This window comes from Podarcis erhardii, assembly GCF_964252035.2.
Source record: "Podarcis erhardii genome assembly, chromosome: 15".
In the NCBI taxonomy this organism is placed as follows: Eukaryota; Metazoa; Chordata; class Lepidosauria; order Squamata; family Lacertidae; genus Podarcis; species Podarcis erhardii.
The window spans coordinates 14,639,526-14,660,627 of NC_138505.1; the positions used below are offsets into that span (position 1 = coordinate 14,639,526).

The following is a 21,102-nucleotide window of genomic DNA, read 5'->3' on the forward strand; positions in this document are numbered from 1 at the left end:
TGTGAAACTTGAAAGCCTCATTTGCCAAAACAAGGAGCATCTGCCAGTCACCCTGGGTGCTCCAGCAGATGACACCATTGCTCCAGCTCTGAAAGAAGTCCCAGAGCTGGGTTCCCCGTGGTCCACCTCTATTATGCACCACCAGTGGGGGACAGGGTGCTAACCTTCTGTTTCACTGCCTGCTTCAGTGACTGGTGAGTTCTGAGTAGGGATCAAACATGGGGGGGACCCAAGCTAGAGCTGTGTTTAGTAAAAGGGAAAAAAGACTGACCGGGGGGGGGATTATTGCAATGGTTTCATTTTTATTTATAATTGTAACCTGTCCTGGGACATTATGGCAAAGGGCATGTAAAAAATTAAATAAATAAAAGAGAGGCAAGGTTTTTGACGCAGCATGGCATTTGGTTAGGTTCATATGTCACCAGGGACTAGGGATGAATTGTAGAAACGAGTCCACAAAAAGCCCAAGCCCTTGAAACTGATTGCAAAGTCAGATTGCAAACTTTAATTGCAAACTTCTTCAAGGCTGCCTTTAATAGCCTCACATCATAGTATTTCCCCACAATAGCCAACCAGGTGACTCTGAGGCAATTAGGCAATAACCCACTCTCCCCCTTCTTGCTCCCTAGCAACCAGTACTTTAGGTTTACTGCCTCTGGACCCAGAAGCTTTATTTTGCAGCTAAATTTTAGCTACTCCTTACCTCCTGCTGCAAAGCCACGCAGCCCAGCACAGAAGGCTGATTTCCAAGACCGTAAGGTCAAGCCATCTTCTCACCAGCTGCTTTGCAGTCTAATCTGCTATTGCCAGGAATTTTGCCGCCACTATATGAACTCCAGGAATTTGTCAGCTTGTAAATTTATCCGGTGTGTAGACAGGCGGATGGATGGATGGAGATCCTTGCAGATTAGCCAGGCAAAATGGTAAAAGGGTGGAGGGGGCCAAAATGGGGAGTTTACAGGGGAGGAAAAACCTTAGTGCCCAATCCATCTAGACATCACTGCACGGAAAGACCCTCAGAGCCATTGGAATTAGGGTAGCCATGTACCCTATTTTAGAGGACAGTCCCTCAATTTAATGTTTGTAGGGCTGTCTGATCGAAGTCTGGTTAAAGAGAAAGAACCATCAGAAGTGCGGGGGGGGGGGCATGAAGTCGCCCATCAGAGCAGGCACACAGATTGCTCCCCCCCCCCAATCTCAACTTGTTCCCCACTATGCTGAAACATGGGCATAGCTAGGATTTTGTTGGGGGGCAGGCTTTTGTTAGGGGGGGCAGAACCTCAAGTACTTTTATTGGTTTAGGGGCGGCAGCTGCCCCCCTTGGCTACACCCATGTGGTGAAACACTTGGGGTTTCTATTATTACTCCTGCATTTTCACAGATAAGTAACAAGAACAAAACAACGTTAAATGGTAACATTCCAAGTCTTCTGTCATTACAGGTGTACAAATTGAGAGATGAGAGGTTCAATTTTTATATAAAAAACTAATTGTCATACTTTAGTCCTTAACCTCCGCCCTCCAAAAAACAACAACCACCTACCATTTTTGTATTGGGCTGGAATGTAGTGATCCTACTTCTTAATGTTCTCATACAAAATAAAATCCCACCAATCTAAAACTCTGGGTCCACTGACCCCCTGCATAATTTCAACTGATGCATTAATCTTTCTGGCAGGGTAATTAAATACTGTATACATATATGTACTGCAGCAATAATCTATTGGTAATGTTTGCATCTTTCCAACCCTGAGGGATCACCTGTCTGGCTGCTGCTAACAAAATGTAATGAGTTCCCTTGAAGGTAAATTAGACTTGCCCCCTGAGAACACAGGTAGCAAACACAGAATAGTATCATCTACCACTTCATTGGCCAATGATGGCACTAATTTCTTTGAATACTAGCTTCTAAAAAACCTCTCAGAGCTTCAATCCCTCTTCCCAGGGAATTCTGGGAACTGTAGCTCTGTGATGGGAATAGGGTCTCCTAGCAAACCCAAATCCACGAAATTAAAAGACGCCTTCTCCTTGGGAGAAAGGCGATGGCAAACTTAGACAGCGTCTTAAAAAGCAGAGACATCACCTTGCCAACAAAGGTCCGTATAGTTAAAGCCATGGTTTTCCCGGTAGTGATGTATGGAAGTGAGAGCTGGACCGTAAAGAAGGCTGATTGCCGAAGAATTGATGCTTTTGAATTATGGTGCTGGAGGAGACTCTTGAGAGTCCCATGGACTGCAAGAAGATCAAACCTATCCATTCTGAAGGAAATCAGCCCTGAGTGCTCACTGGAAGGACAGATCCTGAAGCTGAGGCTCCAATACTTTGGCCACCTCATGAGAAGAGAAGACTCCCGGGAAAAGACCCTGATGTTGGGAAAGATGGAGGGCACAAGGAGAAGGGGACGACAGAGGACAAGATGGTTGGACAGTGTTCTCAAAGCTACAAGCTTGAGTCTAACCAAACTGCGGGAGGCAGTGGAAGACAGGAGTGCCTGGCGTGCTCTGGTCCATGGGGTCATGAAGAGTCGAACACAACTAAACGACTAAACAACAAGCAAATCCAAGCACCTGTTGTTGTTTTTTAAAAAAACTACAGTTCCCAGGATTCTTTGGGGGAAGCCTGCTTAAAGTGGTCTAATACTGCTTTATAGCGTCAATGTGGCCTAAGTAAGTTCCAGGCTCATTCTCCCACAAAACACAGGCTCCCAAAAGTACCCAATTTACATTTGGAAATTACCCTTATGCAACCCTTCCACTTCTGCCACACCAATAGTTCAAAAGATGTTAATGAATTCCTGCATTGTAGAAGGCTGGGCCAGAGAACCCTTTGGTGTGCCTTCTAACTCCACAATGCTATGATTTTATGAATGGGTTGCTTGTTCAGCAATTGCTGGATTCCAGATAGAAATTTTTGGGGGGTGGGGGCGACAACACCACTAGGCTGCATGATTTGACATTACTAGGCCCTTGGGAAAATCAGTTAGGCCTCTTGATGCATGTGTCACATGTGCCAATCAGGGAATTTGTCCTTCCACCAGGTGAGTGGGAATGAGGCTCTAAATTTAATTAATAAAGGAAAGCCAGATGGCAGCAATTAGCAGAGCCCAGCCAGCAATCCCGCTGTTTATCTTACATCAGTGGAAAGAACAGGGCACAGGAGAGGCGGATGTAATGACTGGGATCCCATCTGCAGCTCCCTGTTGGGTGTTGCCTATTGTGAAGGTAACACACGCACGCACACACGTGTGGAAATCTCCAGGGTTTTCCCCTCCCCCACTTTCCCTTCCCCTCCCCCTCCTTTTCTTTGCACGGCTTTTCCTTCCCAGGAGAGAAGGCAAAAGCCCTGCAGTGCCCACCCACGGCGGCAGGGGGGCGCCCGCGTGCCAGGCGCTGCGCCTCCTCGCCGCCGCTCCACATGCCCAAATAAGGGCAAATCAGGTTGTGAGAATCAGGGAGGCGCTTGAGGGTTTGGCTCGCGCGACGCCTTATTTGGAAGCGAGAGAAGCGAAGAAGAAGAAGGAGGGAAAGGGGGGGGGGCGGGGAGCAACGAGCGGCCCGGGCAGGGCGCGCGGAGGGGCAGGCGGCAGCAACAGCAGCTGCAACGTGCACGCGCCTGTGTGTTGCAGAGAGGAAAAGGAGGGGGAGGAGGGAAGGACGCGCGCCCGGCTCGCCGCTCCACAAGTCCCTCTTTGTCCCTTTCTGGTGCATCTTTGCAAAGGCTTAGAATTGCGTGCATCAAAAGATGCTGAAGCCTTCCTTCCTTCTTTCCTTCCTTCCTAGAGATGGAGGGTGGGGGTGAAGGAGATTTGCTGCAATGCGGAGGGGTACTTCTGATTTCTCTCTCTCCCCTCTCCAAGCCTTCCTTGATCTCTGTTTCAAGTGCCTCCCCCCACCCTCGCAAACAGCAAAAAAGGGGCTGCTGCAGTGGCGATCTGATCCACGCTCTACACAGTACATCCAATGCACATCTAAAGTGCATGCCTATCTCTCCCCCCCCTCCCCGCCTCCAAGAATCCTGCGAAAGTTAAAGGATACTGGGAATTGTAGTTGTTTGAGGCAGAAAAAATTCCCCGGGATTCTTTGTGTGTGTTGTATTTTTTGCATGTGTTTTATATGTATGGTGTTCACCTACCCTGTGTGTGCCTGTGCCTCATCCTGGGGGTTCCACTTAAAACACAGTTTTGGAACAAACAAGGGGGTGCCAATAGCTGCAGGTGGGGGAGGCCTTGTAGCCCTCTCTCCCTCAATGAAGAACCTCTCTCTTTTTAATTAATTTTTGCAAAGGATAAGGAAACAGTTGTTGCGGCCTTCTCTCTGGCAGTGCAAACTGAGGCATGCCTACTCTGAAGTAAGGAAGGCCTATTTGAGTTTAGTGAGCTTTAACCCCAGGCAAGTTGAGTCCAAGGTGCAACACAGAATGAATCAACCGCCTCTCCCTTTGAGAATCTTTTTTAAAGGCCTTTTTGGAAATGGGAAAGAGCAATGAAGATGCTGCAACATGATCTAGGTGTGTGTGTCTGTGTTCAAATGTGTCTAGTCAGAAGTAAAGCCAATTGACAGCCAAATGTGTCTAGTCAGAAGTAAAGCCAATTGACAGCCAATGGGGCTTCCAAGGTATGTGAGTCCTCAAAAGGCTCAGTCCCAGCAAAAGCAATGGGTGCCTCCTGGCATCTTTGGACTGGCCCTCAGGACTCTCCCCAACCCTCCCTCCAGGCCTCACCCCTTATCAGTCCTTCCCCTTGCCCACATTTGAGTGTTTCTTAACCCCTGGAATGTGGTTGTGAAGAGTGGCAATGCCTCTTGCTGGCCTGGATGGAGAGGTGTGAAACCTGTGGCTGGAATGTAGTGCTCTGCTTTCCTTTGGACCACATCAATGATGCTAAGAGGAGGGTATTGCCGTCTGGGCAGTACAGGACCTCCATACATACGACTCAGGCTTGTGCCCCAGGGAGGTCAGTTCACTTGTTGTTGTTTAGTCGTTTAGTCGTGTCCAACTCTTCGTGACGCCGTGGACCAGAGAACGCCAGGCACTCCTGTCTTCCACTGCCTCCCGTAGCTTGGTCAAACTCATGCTGGTAGCTTCGAGAACACTGTCCAACCATCTCGTCCTCCGCCGTCCCCTTCTCCTTGTGCCCTCAATCTTTCCCAGCATCAGGGTCTTTTCCAAGGAGTCTTCTCTTCTCATGAGGTGGCCAAAGTACTGGAGCCTCAGCTTCAGGATCTGTCCTTCCAGTGAGCACTCAGGGCTGATTTCCTTCAGAATGGATAGGTTTGATCTTCTTGCAGTCCATGGGACTCTCAAGAGTCTCCTCCAGCACCATAATTCAAAAGCATCAATTCTTCTGCGATCAGCCTTCTTGATGGTCCAGCTCTCACTTCCATACATCACTACTGGGAAAACCATAGCTTTAACTAAAGACAACAGTTCACTTAGGTGCTGCTAATCATGTATTGGCTTGGCTTCACCCCTGGAAGTGCAGACAGACAGATGCCAACAACAGTATGGGAGTCCATTGCGCAACCACTTTTGCTTCTGGCCCTGGGAAGGTTGTATGCAATGGAGAGTGGCCCTTAAAATGAAATAGATTCTCTGCCCCTACTAATATGCAGTTTCCTGGGACTAAGACCCATTAAGTGCTATGAATTAATCAGCAGGCTATTCCTTTGGGCCTCTCTCTTGGAAAAAGAGAAGGATCAGGGAAACTATTGCTCTTCGTAAGTCGTTGGACTCCCAACTTCCATTAGCCCCAGCCAGCATGCTCAGTTGGTAAGGGATGATGGGACGTGTAGTCCAGCTACATCATTGGAGCCTGTCCCCACCACAGGTTCAAAACATCCCCTTCCAACCAGCCCCAAAATACCGGCTCTCAGAGTAAGAAACAGCGATTAAACTGCAAAATAATAAACGAATGATGCATTAAAACCGCCACCATCTGTGCACTGTAGTAGGATTTCCAATCAATCAGAAAATAAAATGGGCCATTAGGTTTTATAAGCAGAAATCAAAATATTTGCAGATCAAATGACTATAAAAACAGGAGCAGGAAGCAGTAAGATGAGCAGCAACTCCACTCAGTCAGCAATTCCACTGAGAGGGTCTAGTTACCATAGGGCAGACCCACACCATAGGTATGCTATAGGAAAATAAGGTATAAAGCACATCCAATGCACATTTAAGCACATCGCTTCAACCAGAGAATCCTGGGGGCCTGCCTCACAGAGCTACAGGTCCCAGCAACTGTAAGAAATTACAGTTCCTACCATTCTTTGGTGGAAGTCATGTGCTTTCAATGTGTATTGGATGTGCTTTCAATGTATGGGGTGGATCTGCTCGAAATCTACCATTTTAATGTAATTTCTTTTTCCAGGGACAACTTTTCTAAGCTTTGTGCAAGTGAGCCCTTTGTTCATGGGGCTGTAAAGAAGAAAATTTCCTGTACGTTGTAGGGCAGGACTGGGGAACCTCTTTGCGCCCCACCCCCCAGGCCTCATTAGGTCTTCTGTGTTATTTCCAGCCTCGCTGGGGGAAAGCATTATCCCTAACCACTGGCCATGCTGGCTGTGGGGGGAGTTGGAGTCCCAGCAACACCTGCAGAGCATTTTATTGGCTACTGAAGTCCTCATGGAAATTCAACAATGTTTTAGTTTGAATTTCTCCTAACATACACATATTAGTGTGCAATTTTGCTTAATTTTTACAAAGGAATTTTCCCTTTATGCAATGCATTTTTGTGCCCTGTTTTCACTAGTTCATGCACACTTTACCCCCATATTGTTTTGGAGAGTGTGCATCAGGCAGGTTTATCTAACAGTGTGAATGGAATGGCATCTCTCTCCCCCCCACCCCACCTTCCTAGCACTGATGCTGTTGTGCCCTTCAAACTACCTCCTCTTTAAGCCGAGCTATTTTCTTGCTGGCAGACGTGTATCTTTTTTCTCCAGGCTTTTTATGTTTTCCTAAAATGGGCATATAATTTATGAGTGCCTACTCTGTCTCACTCGCTCGGCAATCGTCGGGGACCAAAGAATTTCCCTCGCCTTCTATTTCCAGAGCAAAAAATCTCTTCAGAATTTCCAGTTCGGTTTTCTCCTCTCTTTTCCCTCCTTATTCTTTTTAACCAAACCATGGGAAATTAAAACTGGAGGTGCTGAGGAGGGATGGGGGGTGGTTGGAAATCAAAGCACAGAACAAATGTGTTCCTTTTAGCTTCCCTCAGCCTTTCATTCCCCCACACCCCCTGCCCCAGCGTGTGGCTAGGATCTCTGCTGTGGTGGGAGGCTGGTTGAGCTATGCACATTCTAGTGCTGCCAAGTAATTTGAACGTGGGTGTCTTGATCCCAGGCACCTCACATCCAGTCCCTTAGCTCAGTGGTAGAGCATCTGTTGAAGTTCCTGGGTTCAAACCCCTGTATCTCCTGTTAGGGTTGGTAGAGACCCTTCTAGGAAATTCTGGGGCCTTCTGCCTGCACAGCAGATGCTCTGCGGTGACCCACGGCTCTTCCAAATCAAACAGGAACACAGGAAGCAGACTTGAACTGAGTCAGACCCATGGGTCCATCTAGCTCAGCATTGTCTACACTGACTGGCAGCAGCTCTCCAAAATTTCATAGGAGGGTCTCTGCCACCTGGATTTTAATGCTCCTGTACCCCTCGTTTTGTTTTGTTTTTATTTTGCTTTAATTTTCTTACTGTTTAAATGGTTTTTTTTTTTTTTTTTTTGCTTTTGTTAAATTTCCTCAAGGGCCCCTGTTAGGACCAAATGGTAGCATGAAAACGTTTTCATCAATAAATGCCCTTGCTCCATCTTACTCTAGCCACATGTTGCTTGAAGGATGAGGCCAGGAATTAGGTGTGCACAATCTGTAGACATTTGCCTCAAAAAGAATCCTTGACTGTTCAAGAAGCCTTGAATTCTATTAAATCCCCAAACATCCTTTCAAACGCACATTTTTTTTATTCGACCACTTGGACTCCCGTCTCCTATCCACCCCTATGGGAGACCTACAAGCCTGTCCTAGTGTGGCTGGGGAAAAAAGCCCTGAACTTCCATTTTTAAAACTTCAAACAGTTTGAAGAGAAACTGCAACCATTAAACTGCAAGAGGTTCATTGCTATCATGTGGGTTGAATGGGGAGGAGACAAAGCAGTTTTAAAACCCCACCACATGTCTTTATTGGCTTGCCAATGTTGGACTCTGTTAACATAAAAGCATAGAATTGTAGAGCTGGATGAGGCCCTGAGCATCAACTAGTCCGGTGTTTCCCAAACTTGGGTCTCCAGCTGCTTTTGGACCACAATTCCCATCATCCCTGACCACTGGTCTTGCTGTCTAGGGATAATGGGAAATGTAGTCCAAAAACAGCTGGAAAGCCAAGTTTGGGCAACACTGGCGAGTGTCCCGTACCCCCACTGCAATGCAGGAATCGCAACTAGAGCACCCATGACAGTTGGCCATCCAGCAACAACTGTTTTGTGAATTAGCACTGTATATTACTTTTTATTCTTATTTCTTCCCTCCCCTTTCTCCTGAAGGAGTTCAAGGTAGCACACATTAGAAAACAGACACAACCAAAAACAAAATACCGTATTTTTTGCTCTATAAGACTCACTTTTTCCCTCCTAAAAAGTAAGGGGAAATGTGTGTGCGTCTTATGGAGCGAATGCAGGCTGTGCAGCTATCCCATAAGCCAGAACAGCAAGAGGGATTGCTGCTTTCACTGCGCAGCGATCCCTCTTGCTGTTCTGGCTTCTGAGATTCAGAATATTTTTTTTCTTGTTTTCCTCCTCCAAAAACTAGGTGTGTCTTGTGGTCTGGTGCATCTTATAGAGCGAAAAATACGGTAAGTTAAAACTAAAACAGTCAAACTGCTACTCCAGCAGAAAAGGAATAGCAGGCTTATGACAACAATTGTCCTCCAAAGGCCAAGATAAACAAATGTGTCTTAAACGCATGCCAAAATACTGACAGTGCAAAGGACAAGCATAAGCGATAGTATGGGTGAGCCACTTTAGGCTTAGCAAATATGGCCCTCCAGGCAAGACTTAAAGCGTAGCCACTTGTGGGACTAGTAGTGGCATCTTCAAGGGTAGCCCCATGTAGAATGCACTGCACTAGTCCAGTCATGAAAGGCTTGCTGAAACGCAGCTGTCCTGGTCCAGGAATGGGGATAGCAGGCAAACCAGCCAGACCTGGAAATAAACACTTGCTGCTGAAACCACCAGTGACAGCAATGGATCCATGATCGTTCCCAAGCTATTGTCTTCCTCATTCCCAGATATAGGAATTGCCTGTCATTAGCGCTATTGCTGGCATTCAGTTGCAGTTTATTGGCCTTCAGAAAGTGGTCCAGCACTTGTACAGCCTCCCCTGATTTAGATGGAGAGAGAGAGCTCCCAGGTTCCTGGAAGACTGCTCCCAACAGTAGCATAGGAGGCAAAATAGACGGACCCCCTGAGGGATCCCAATGCCCCCCAAACCATGCGGCCAAGATGCAGTTATTCCAGCTCTACTTTCTGGTAGGAGCAGAGCCACTGTAGAGCAGGGCCTCCAAGTTGCAACCCCAAATCGTTCCGGAAAGAAAGTGTAGCGAATGGTGTTGAAAGGCATGGAGAGATTGAGGAGAGCCAACAGGGATCTGGCTCTCTCCAGTCTCTCTCACAATAGAGGTCATCAGGCAGGGTGACCAAGGGTTTTCCATTGCCATAAAAAGGCCTGAAGCTAGATTGAAACAGGGCTAGATAATCTGCTTCATCTAGGCATGTTTGCAGTTGGCCAGCCACCACCCTTTCAACTACATAATTATCTGCGTCTCTGACCTCACTGATTGCAATACAAGCACACCTAAGCACACACAGGTAGCTCAGGATTACACTTGACGCAACCTGGTGCAGTGGACTTCAATCCACTATAGTTTGTGCCATGGTATATTTCTTGGTCTTTAACACATCACATGATCTTTGCTGGTTTTGCCACAGGAGACTAACATGGTTGGCCATCTGGAGATAATATTATCACACCAAGAAAGGGGTGCATGTTGGCCTCCATATGTTTGTTGAACTAAATCTCCCATCATTCCTGGCACTGGCTTGCTGTGGCTAGGGCTGATGGGAGTCTAGTAACATCTGGAAGGCCACAGATGTTACTCTCTCCTTCTTTACTCTGTTACTGTTGCTTATTATTATTACTCAGTGCTTTTTTCTGGAGGGATGCAAGGGTATGCATACCCCTAAAAATGTGAATCTTTGTACTTTTGTCCATTTACTGTATTTTTCCCAATTTGAACTATAAAGTGGTGATTTTCTTGAGTCAAAATGAGAGTACCACTAAACACTTTGTTTAGAAAAAAGGACTATTGTGGATGCTCGGGTTGCGAACGTGATCTGTGCAGGAGGCGTGTTCGCAACCCACAGCGTTTCCAACCAGCAGTGCCGTGTCTGCAGACGTGCAGGTTGCGATTCAGTGTTTCTGCGCATGCACAAAGCGCGATTTAGCGCTTCTATGCATGCGCGACCACTGAAACCCAGAAGTAACCCGTTCCGGTACTTCCGGGTTTCAGCAGGTAAAGGTAAAGGGACCCCTGAGGTTGCGGTGCTCATCTCGCTTTATTGGCTGAGGGAGCCAGCGTACAGCTTCCAGTAACCCGAAAAAAATGCAACCTGAAGCATCTGTAAACCAAGGTATGACTGTACAACATAATAATTCCGTCTCAACTGTTTTCCTACAGCAGTTCTGTCGGGTCGTTACTCCAGAGTTCCCATCGCAAATAGAACATGCACCTGCAATGACACGGCTCTGGAGACTATGGAACATGTAATGCTCTTCTGTCCCAACTGGACAGATGAAAGATCTCGGTTTCTAACTCCTCTCGTGAACAAGCTTCATCTCCCAATCCAGCCTTGGATAGTGTCCCTTCTTCTGCAGGATTCTGACTGTTGGATTACCGAGATGACAGCTAACTTCCTGCTTAGTGTGATGAAGAGGAAAGCGGCACCAACTTCTTCTTTAATACCACAGATGTAGTCGATTCGTCGCACACTCGAACCTGTTTTTGTACTCTCTGTCACTCGATGTTTTAAATCCCCTGTTACTTTTGTTACCCCCCTTTTTTTTCTTTTTTTTTTCTTTCAAAGTATTTCGCCCAGGACGACATCCACTTTTATTTCCCCACCCCCATTTTATCTTGTTATTTCTATGTATATTATGCTATGGCCACGGCTAATGCAATAAATTGATATCGATAATAATTCCTACATAAAACACAAGATCTTTCTGCTCCCTTCTATCTCTGTGACACTTACTCCCAGTCCTTTATTTCTGGAAAAAAGGTGGGGGAACTCACTATGAAGTTTGTTTTGTTTATTGCAGGTCTAGTCAGAGTGCCCCCCCCCCCCAACAGGGCAGTCGCTAAATGTAAAATGTGATTAATAAAGTCAAGCAGACAATGATCTAGATTGTAAATGGCCACAACTTTATAGATTACAGCCATTGGGTGTGTATCTCTTCCTGCACCCCCAGACAAAAAATATATATTTCATTTTTAAAAGGTAAGGGAACTCGGTTTCCCCGAGTTCCTGCTCAAAACGCCCCCTGCTTGCCGAATGTGGCCCTCCAGAGGTTGACTAGACTCCAGCTGCCAGCATCCCCGGCAATCAGCCCAGGCTGGCTGGCATGGATGATGGGAGCTGGAGTCCCAGCAGGCGCCGGCGGCCGCAGGTTCCCCCACTCCGGCCTGTCACAAGGAACTACGTTTCCCATGATTCTTGTGGGGGGGGGGAGTCGGGAATGGGAAAGGCCAGTGGAAAGGAGACGAGGCCTTTTTTGGGGAGAGAGTGAAGAGAGAGAATGGGGGAGGACTCGGTTTCCCATGGCGCCCCGCGCCCCGGACCGGAAGCGGCTCCTCCTCGGGAGGCGCCTTAAAGCGGAAGCGTCGTGCCGGGGCGGGGCTGCAGTTCCTTTCGGGCCTCGCTTGACGCGCAGACGGAGTCGGAGCCGCCGCCTCGGAGAAGGAAGCAGCAGTCGACGCCGACGCCGCAACAGCAGCAGCAGCTCCGAGCGCGAAGAGCACCGCCGCCGCCGCCGCCGCGCACACCTTCTCTCCCTCCTTCACCTTTCCCTTCGTCGCCTGCAGCACCATGGTAAGACCCGGCGCGGCCCCTCGCCTCCACCGCCCGCCCCACACACCGGGCCGCCATCTTGTCTCCCGGCCGCCATTTTGAGGGGGGCTCTCGGGGGCCCCTTTCCCCCCGCCCCACCTGGCTTTGGCGGCGAAGGTGCCTCTGTGGCTCTGTGTAGCGCCCCCCCCCCACCGCTTATCCCCTCGCCGTCCTCCCCCCTCGTCGCATTCTGGCAGTCACATGGCCCGTCACATGGGGAGGAGCTATTTTCTGTAGTGGGAGGGGGAAGGGAACCCCCTCATCCTCCCAACCTCCTCCTCCCCCCACCACGCCCGACCTATATATCACCCTTTGACGGGGTATGATGCTGGTTGGAATCCTCTTTTTTTCCTTTTACTCCCCCCCTCCCATTTTGTAGAACTGGATGGGAGAGGGTAGAACCCAGGAGTCCCATAAGTGTGGGGTGTGCAAATGCCTTCCGAGCCTGCATTGCCCTTTCTTGCTTCTTAAAATGACTTAATTTGAAAGACTTGCGCAGAGGGAACTCGCTGTCCTCTTCCTTTCCCGGACCTCTGTTCTTTCCCTGCCGCCTCCGTTCCTTCCTCTCTTCCTCTCTCCCTCCCTTTTCCACAGCAGCTTCTCTCTACGGAGATGCAGGTTGAAAGGGAAGAGGGATATATAGAGGAGCCTATTGTGTGTAAGTCCCGGCGCGGGGAGGGGGGAGTCAAGACTTTCACGTGGCTGTGGCATTGCAGCAGTTTTATCCCCCACCCCACTCAAAAGGCCTGGATAAAACTATTTGTTCCTTCTCCAAAGAGCAGGTTCTAAATTCTGACTGAATGTGGCACCTCTCCTAAAATGTGTATCAAATGACACTCTCAGGCTTGTGGTTTATATCCTTCCTGCAGCGAAGAGCTGGCCTGCCAAGAGACTCCTTAATAGTGCTGGCGAGAAATTCCTGGGCTCTTGATACTCTCACCTTTTTCTCCTCCTCTCCACCTTGCCAACATTGCTCTCTATTGCAGGTTGTAAAAACGCACCCCCTTTTTCACTACCCAAACTCTGAACTGGAAGGTCTGCTTTCCTTGCCCGGGATTTGCACCCCTCCTAAGAGATCCCTTGCTGTTTCCCAGCTTCTGCTGGTGACAATAGATCTCTCCCTCTCTTAAGAAAAACCACAGTCCTGAGCACGCATCTCCTGAATGCTGCCACTTAACCTTCTCTCCTCTTCCCCCCCCTCCTCCCCCCCCCATCCCCTGCGACACAAGTCTACTTCCTTTTCTGGTGTTGGAGGCAGGAGGCCAAGCACCTCCCTCCAGACTGGCGGCTTTGGGGCACCTGCTGTCTCTGGTCTTGCATTCTGTGCTTTTCCCACCCCAGAAAGCTAGTGCCAGATTCCCAGCATCTCTGCTCCTGGCCTCTCCTGGGGGCAGGCATGGAACCTAGGATATTTTTCTTTTAAAAAAACACTCCCTAGTTGGTTTATTTCCAATTCTGGCTGTTAAATCGCCCATACATACCATTCCCAATCCTGCCTTCCATCATCATCCTAACCTTAACCTGAATCCATTTCCTTCTATCTCTTCATTTTAGCGATGGGAATTTCTGACTCTGTTTAAAAGGTCAATTGGACGGGCCCCTGTGTGTGTGTGAGAGAGAGAGAGAGAGAGAAGTCTGCCCCAAATTCACTGTCTAGTAATTTGAAGTAGTCCTAGTTAAAAAAAAAAAGTTTTATGTAGCTTAACTCCAGATGACTATGTTGGAGTCAGTTTCTTCACAGAACCTGCTCTGACCAGGGTAGGGAAAGGCATCTAGGTTTAGGCTCTGGAATCTTCTCCATAACTGCCTGGCCTCAGTAGCCAGCCAAAATTTGTGGTTGCCTTAAACCTTTTCCTCTTCATTTCCTGTAGGGATGGGGGGTTGAGGCTTATCTCTATTGCACATGTGCTTTGAAGTTGCCTCTGCAGCGCAGAGAAAATCTCTGCTCCCCAGTTCTGAGCTCAGGAAGAGGGTGGGGGCTGGTCTGTGTCATGCTCTACTTCCGAAGCACTCAGAATGGGGGGCAGTTATGGCGCATGCTTTACAGAGTTTGAAAGGATTCTTATGGCAAGTGAGTTTGTGGATCCATTTTTGAGCCTTTGCTAATTTGCATGGGTTTAATTTAGGTTCTTCTGGATCAGCCTGGATGACATTCTGAATAGCTTAGTTTGTTAGCTTGTGGAACTGATAACGCCAAGGTTGCAGGGTTCAGACACTGTATGGGACACCAGCATTCCTGCATTGCAGAGGGTTAGACTATATGGTCCTCAAGGTCCCTTCCAAATCTGTGGTTCTATGGATCAGACCAAAGGCCCAGTCAGCCCAGCATCCTGTTTTTCCACAGTTAAGCAGGCAATGAGGGCAACCTGGCGTTTCTCTCTAGCGACTGATACTCAGGCACAGTTGCACCTCTGAACATGGGCGGGTTCACATAGTCATCATGTGTGGGAAGCTAGTAATCTTGTCTAATCCCTTTCAAAGCCATCTGGGCTAGTGCACATCACCACATCAAGTGGCAGCGAATTCTGTAAATGAATTATGCACCACACGAATAAGTATTTTCTTTATCCGTCCTGATTCTCCTGCCATCTGGTTCATTGGATAACCCAGAGATCCAGTACTGTGAAAGTGGGAGGGAATGCATCTTATTCTCTCTTCCACATGTGGAGGCTTTGGTGTGGCTATTGGCTGACTCCTTTCCCTTCTCCCTCCCTCCCTCCCTCCCTGGGCAGGCATCTGGCGTAGCCGTCTCTGATGGAGTTATCAAGGTCTTCAATGACATGAAGGTGCGCAAAGCATCCACCCCAGAAGAGGTGAAGAAGCGCAAGAAAGCTGTGCTCTTCTGCTTGAGCGAGGATAAGAAGAACATCATCCTGGAAGAGGGGAAGGAGATCCTGGTGGGGGATGTGGGGGACACCATTGATGACCCCTACCTCTACTTCGTCAAGATGCTGCCGGACTGTGACTGCCGCTATGCCCTTTACGATGCCACCTATGAGACAAAGGAAAGCAAAAAGGAGGACCTTGTCTTCATCTTCTGGTGAGGACTCCCTCCTAAAAACGAAACAAACTAAAGCCTACTCTGGGGCTACTGCCAGGCCACCCCATATCCCCTGCCCCCAGGCTCCCCCACTTCCCGTACTCACGGAATCATGTTGAAGAGTAGTTCCTTTGGCCAGAAAAATGCTACCAAGAAAATGCAATCAGAGCAGAGGGTCTGGTGTGTTTGGAACCCTTTGTTGGAGGCTACTTCCCTGGCTACTTTTTCTGAGCTGGACACAGATTCTATCTGCTCCAGCCATCCCCCTCCCCCAGTCTAGCCTTGCTTCCAGATCTCATGAAAAGGCTTATTCAGGACCTGTCTTGCCACTCTTCTTCCCGGGTGTCAAACCAAGGGCTGTTGATGCCTTGGAAAGAGTTGAGAGCAACCCGCTGGAGAAGATAGCAAGTGACTGAGCTTGGCTGAGGGCTCTAGGATTTTCATGGCAGAACTTGCGGATTTCACTCTGGGCACCTTAGTTCATTTCAGAGTTGACAATGGGGGCAGAGCTGCTTTGATGTGGCTTACCTGGAAGTCCTAGGGATAGGGATAGATCGCTGCCTCAGGCACCTTCAGTGCTTCCTGGCACTGTTGACATGATAACGTGGGGATAAAGTCCTTTTAGGGAAGCGTCCCTCCACATGTATGCACCCGCCTCCCATATACCTGGGATGCAGAGAATAGAAATCAGTTGCCAAGCAGTTCAGTTTGTGCCCATATCAAATTGTGGCATGGCAACAGCACAACCATTTTAAACACCCTGTATATCTCAGGTAAGGGGGGGGGGTATAAACAACCCAGGAATGAGAGGCAATTGTTGCCCTACACAGTGTGCAAGGAAATTTGGGCTGTCCTGTTGTAGTCTTCAATTTAAAAGGCTGTAGGTCATGGAATCTGTAGCACAGAACTGGGGAAACCTGGGCCCTCATGATGTTCCTGGGCCAAACTCACCATTGGCCATGCTGGCTGAGACCGAAGGCAGTCCAACAACATCTGGAGGACCACAAGTTCCCCCACCCTCTGTTCCAGCAGGTGAGGGGGGAAATGTCTTTGTCCCAGGATTCCGTTTGAGGAAGTGACTCCATTAGGCATATGGATGACGTGGCTGCTGCTATACCCTTAGGCATCCTCCCTCCTCTATCCTTGTCCGCTCCTTGAGCTGTTTTCACCCTGTTCAGACTAAGAAGGGAGGATATATATTTGTTATTCCCATGGGAATTGGGGCTGGTCGCTCCTGATGTTGAGGTTGCTGTTTTGTCTCCCCGCAGGGCGCCTGAGTGTGCCCCCCTGAAGAGCAAGATGATCTATGCCAGTTCTAAGGATGCCATCAAGAAAAAATTAACAGGTGAGAACTGGTGCGGTTGCCTCTTTCACAGCAGGGGGATAGGAGTTGGGGACTGGTCTGCTGGGGGAAGGGCTGTAGCTCAGCAGTAGAGCACAGGCCTCTTACGCAGAGAGCTGCCAGTCAGTGCCACTGTAATTACTGTCTGTGTAGCGATTATCGTATATACTTGTGTATAAGCTGACTTTTTCAGAACATTTTTTATGCTGAAAAAGCCCCCCTCGGCTTACACTTGAGTGAGGGTCCCCTTTGCTGCTGTTGGCGGCGGAGGAACAAGCAGCCCGAAAGCAACCCTTTGGGGCTGCTTGTTCTTCCTCCGCCGCTGCCACCATTGGCCTCTGCCTCTCGGCAGCACCCTAAGTAAGCAGGGGGATGGGAGGGGCTGGGGGGGGAGAGAAGCCCCCTCTGCCATATGCATGCACACACACTTGCACTCGGGCCCACCAGGAGGTTTGTGGTGTGGTGAACCGGCTTATACTCGAGTCAATAAGTTTTCCCAGTTTTTGGTGGTAGAATTAGGTGCCTCAGCTTATATTTGGGTCGGCTTATACTCGAGTATATACGGTAATTTTGTAAGATTGCCTCTCTGCAACCATCTTGGAGGGGCAGAAACTGACCTTGTGAGAATCAAATTGACACTGGCCTGTGCCATGGTCCCATCTGCAATAAGGCTCCCCCCCTCCCAAAATGGAAAGAATGCCTTCGCTTGATCAAAAGTGGCAAATGGTAGGGACCAAAGTTTAAGGCTTGGTAGTGCTGTGCTCAGAGGCTCATAGAGCAGGGATGGCCAGGCTATGGCCCTCACACTATGTTGCTGGACTGCTATTAGCCCCAGCCAGCATAGGCAGGTATGCTGGGAGTTGTCCAGGAACAGGTACCACCCTTCATTTAGAGGTTTGAGCCTCCCCAGCAATGTTTCAGTTATATCATTGTGGGTTGAATCCAGAATTAAGTTGGCAATGTTGAAATCAATGGGACAGATTTAGACATTGATTCAGCGCTATGCATCTTTGAAATGCCGTTAAAATGGCTGTTAACAATGTAGTGGTGAAATATTAATTTAATAGTAATTTATTATTTTTACCCCGCCCATCTGGCTGTGTTTCCCCAGCTACTCTGAGCAACTCCCAACCAAATATTAAAAACATGATACAGCAGTAAACATTAAAAATTTCCCCAACCAGGGCTGCCTTTGCTTCCTGAATAAACAGTTGATTGGGCTGAAACCCTACTTTTGGTCCCTTCTATGTTGCCTTCTCATTCACCTTCACTCTGAAACCAGCATGCTAATTCCCACAGCTGTCTCCCAACTTTGTACCGGCCCACACTTCTCTCCACCTGAAATTGACTTGACCGCTCTCCCCAATCTGACCCCCCTCCCTGCATCTGAATAGCAGCTAAGCAGGCTGAATGACTTTTCAGATGCTACAAATGAAGCGTTGAGACAAAGAAGTCCATCTCTTCTTAAGTTTCTTGGGCAGCCTTCGCTAGCCTGACGTCCCACAGATGTTTCAGGATTGCAGCTCTCACCAGCCCCAGCTTGCCGGGGACTGTAGTCCACAATCTTCTGGAGGGTACCATTGGTGGAGGCTGTTCTTGAGAGCTTTTTCCAGCTGCCACCCGACAGTGACTTTGGCTGTGCAAATTGCCAGTGCAATTTGTGCCTGCTACAAATTGCAGAGGTGGTGGGTTGTTGAGACTGGGGAGCTGTGGTGGTGGACCAAATACAGAGATTGGGATTAAAGGGATGGATAACAGAGGTATGGGGGGGGGAGGCATTGTTGTTTTTCAGCCTTTGTTCTATCTCTAGTAGCTGCTAGTGGGGAAGGGGTGCTGTTTGATCTGGGGATCGGCCTGTTGAATTGGCTGGGCAGGAATACATGATGGAGGTCTGCAAGAGCCACTCATGTCCCCACCTCTTCCCTTGCAGGGATCAAGCATGAGTTGCAAGCAAACTGCTACGAGGAAGTCAAGGATCGCTGCACCCTTGCGGAGAAATTGGGCGGCAGTGCCGTCATCAGTTTGGAGGGCAAGCCCTTGTGAGCCACCCCCTCCCCCGTTGTGCCAGCGTCTTCGGAGCTTCCATATTATTGGCCCTGTGCTATCATTTTTTGGGGGTTCGGTGGGTGGGACGTGGGGTGGGTTCTCCGTTTTAGTTAGGTTCCGGTTTTCTGCCTTCTCACCTTTTTACCCCCTCTGGTGCTCCCTTCTCATGAAAGCAGCTGCAGCCCAACCTTGCGGCTGCTGTTAAAACTTGCCAAACCAGCTACAGCTCCTTCTCCCTGTTCCCTGGCCCCCCAAACCTTCCTCTATCCTTCCTCCCCCTCTCCAAGCCTAGACTCTTAAGGTGGCATTCCTTGAGGCCCCACTTCTTGGCTGCTTCCTTCACCCCATGGGACCATTGGTTTCCTCCATTCCAGCTTTGGGACCACTCTCAAGCAGGATTCCACTCCTGGCCAAGGCTTGAATATGGTGTGGGAGGGAGGGCAAAAGGAAGGGGGCACCTAAAGGCAGGGGTCTCCATGGCCCCTCATTCCAAAATTAGTCCATCATTCCCAGTGTGTAAATTTTTTTTCTTTTTTTGGTCTCTGTATGTGTGTTTTTGGAAAACAAATGTGGAATGGCAGCTGTGTTCCTGGCCCCCCCTCCCAGTGACCCACAACCCCTCCCTCTTTACCGCCATAGTGGCTTTGTGCTTGTCCGTAGTACTGTGTATAAATGAGATATTGTGGAGAAAGTTGCACCCATCTCAATGTTGGGGGTGGAATTAACAAAATATGGAAGCAGCACCAATGATCTTCAATAAAAAAATTAAATAATGCTACCTCTTGGGTGTGTCTGTCTCTCCCCCCCCCTTTTCTTTCTCACTCAACCTGAGCCTTGGGGGTTAAGCACAGGGCTGTGTGTACTTGGTGTTAAAACTTTCCTAATTCTCTGCCAAGAAAAGCAACCCATTCAACCTGTGAGTTGCGCCAGGTCACTAAATCTGCTTGTTGTTCTGACAAAATTCTACCTCTGCCAGAGGTCAGACAGAATCCCCCCTCCTTTTCATCCATCGGTACTAGAAACCTTCAAGCACCTGTTTTTCTTCCAGCATTAACCAGGTGATGCCCACATGATTTCCGCCCCATCTCTCTAGCCACAAGAGTTAGAAACTTGGGTTTCATTTTAAATAAAACTCTACGATCATGAATCTAGAACAAACACTTAAAGGTTCCGTCTCATCTAAGACTCCTAAAGCAGAATGGATGGAACATCGCCTTTCCCTCCAAAGGCTCTCTTGAGGAAATGGAGAAAATTTAATGGAGGAAATGTTCGCCTCTCCTTGTGACTTGCTCACTGCTGGCTTAAAAAGTTAATAGCTTACCAAGCACTGCTGGGGAAACTTTCAGTAGTTAAACCTCCTCTTTGTAACCTTCAAAATATGCTCTTTCACGTTTCACAGAACTTCTTGCCTGCTGGAAGTGTTCGTGTGTGTGTGTGTGTGTGTGTGTGTGTGTACATACATATATCACAAGCTGAATAGAAAACAGGCACTTCCTCATTTATAACACAGGCCTATCATAGAAGGCTTTTAAAATAGTCTGATGCTTGGACTTTGGTCCGTCCATAGGGTGTGGTGAAAGCACACTGGACGAGCTTTGTGCTTTTCTTTTGCTGCATTAAGTCTGATGGTGCAATTGACACTTCACAGGAAGGAAAGTGAATTATATAGGCCCCAAACCCAAGTTATGAGAAGGGATTTTGCCTAAACTTGGGGAAGAACTTGCAGAGGGTATTACGTAGTTATTTGTGGGGAGGGGGAATTGCATCGGGAGATGGGCTGTTTGCTTACAGTGTTTTTAAGCAGAGTCTGCATATTCACCTGCTACAGACACTAGGAGCAGATCGCCTCCGTTGTCAACCAGTTGTGGTCCATTACCTTTTGGATCCCTTTCAACTCCTGGGGGTGATCAGATTTGTAAGAAGCGGATTGCCTAAAATTGTGACTTGGCCCCAGGCTGAAATTTTTTGTTCTTTTTGATTGGTAGAGCATGAGACTTAGGGTCATGGGTTCGAGTCCTTTGTTGGGCAAAAGATTCTTGCATTACGGGGGGGTTGGACTAGATGCTGCTTGTAGTCACTTCCAACTCTCTATATAAATTCCATTGCTGGCTCTTGAAGGCAGCCTCTCCTAACCTGATACCTTCCAGATGTTTTGGACTACAACTCCCATCAGCCCCTGCCTGTGGGGCTAGTGCAGTATGCACTTGAGAGCACCAATCCCACTAAGAGACAGGATTCTGTGCCCACCTAAGCCCTTTGCACATTGTAGTAATTGAGACTCCTGGAAGAGCTGCCACCAGCCCTTGCCTACCTGCCTGCTTAGATCTCTCTCCTTGGGGTGTGGCTGGCCCAGTTACCTGCTGTCGGCCAAGGCAGACCAAAGTCCTGGGTGGGGTTCGCAGCTTTCACTGCCATCTCCTGTGCCTCCAGGATCCCTGAAGCTGAGTCATACTGGCACTGCTCAGTCTCTCCTTCCCAGCTGGGCGTCAGCCAAAAGAGGTTTGGGGCTCAGTTCAGAAAGG

At 48.5% G+C, this 21,102-nt stretch overlaps 1 protein-coding gene across 1 annotated transcript; it reads left to right on the plus strand.

Annotated features, from left to right (window-relative positions):
* Positions 1–11,938: 11,938 nt before the first annotated feature.
* On the plus strand, positions 11,939–19,358 carry CFL1 (cofilin 1). The gene is made up of 4 exons (XM_081842714.1): positions 11,939–12,134; positions 14,885–15,192; positions 16,461–16,537; positions 18,465–19,358. The coding sequence occupies exons 1-4, from the start codon at positions 12,132–12,134 to the stop codon at positions 18,575–18,577; spliced, it is 501 nt and encodes a 166-aa protein (XP_081698840.1). The 5' UTR covers positions 11,939–12,131; the 3' UTR covers positions 18,578–19,358.
* Positions 19,359–21,102: the final 1,744 nt, after the last annotated feature.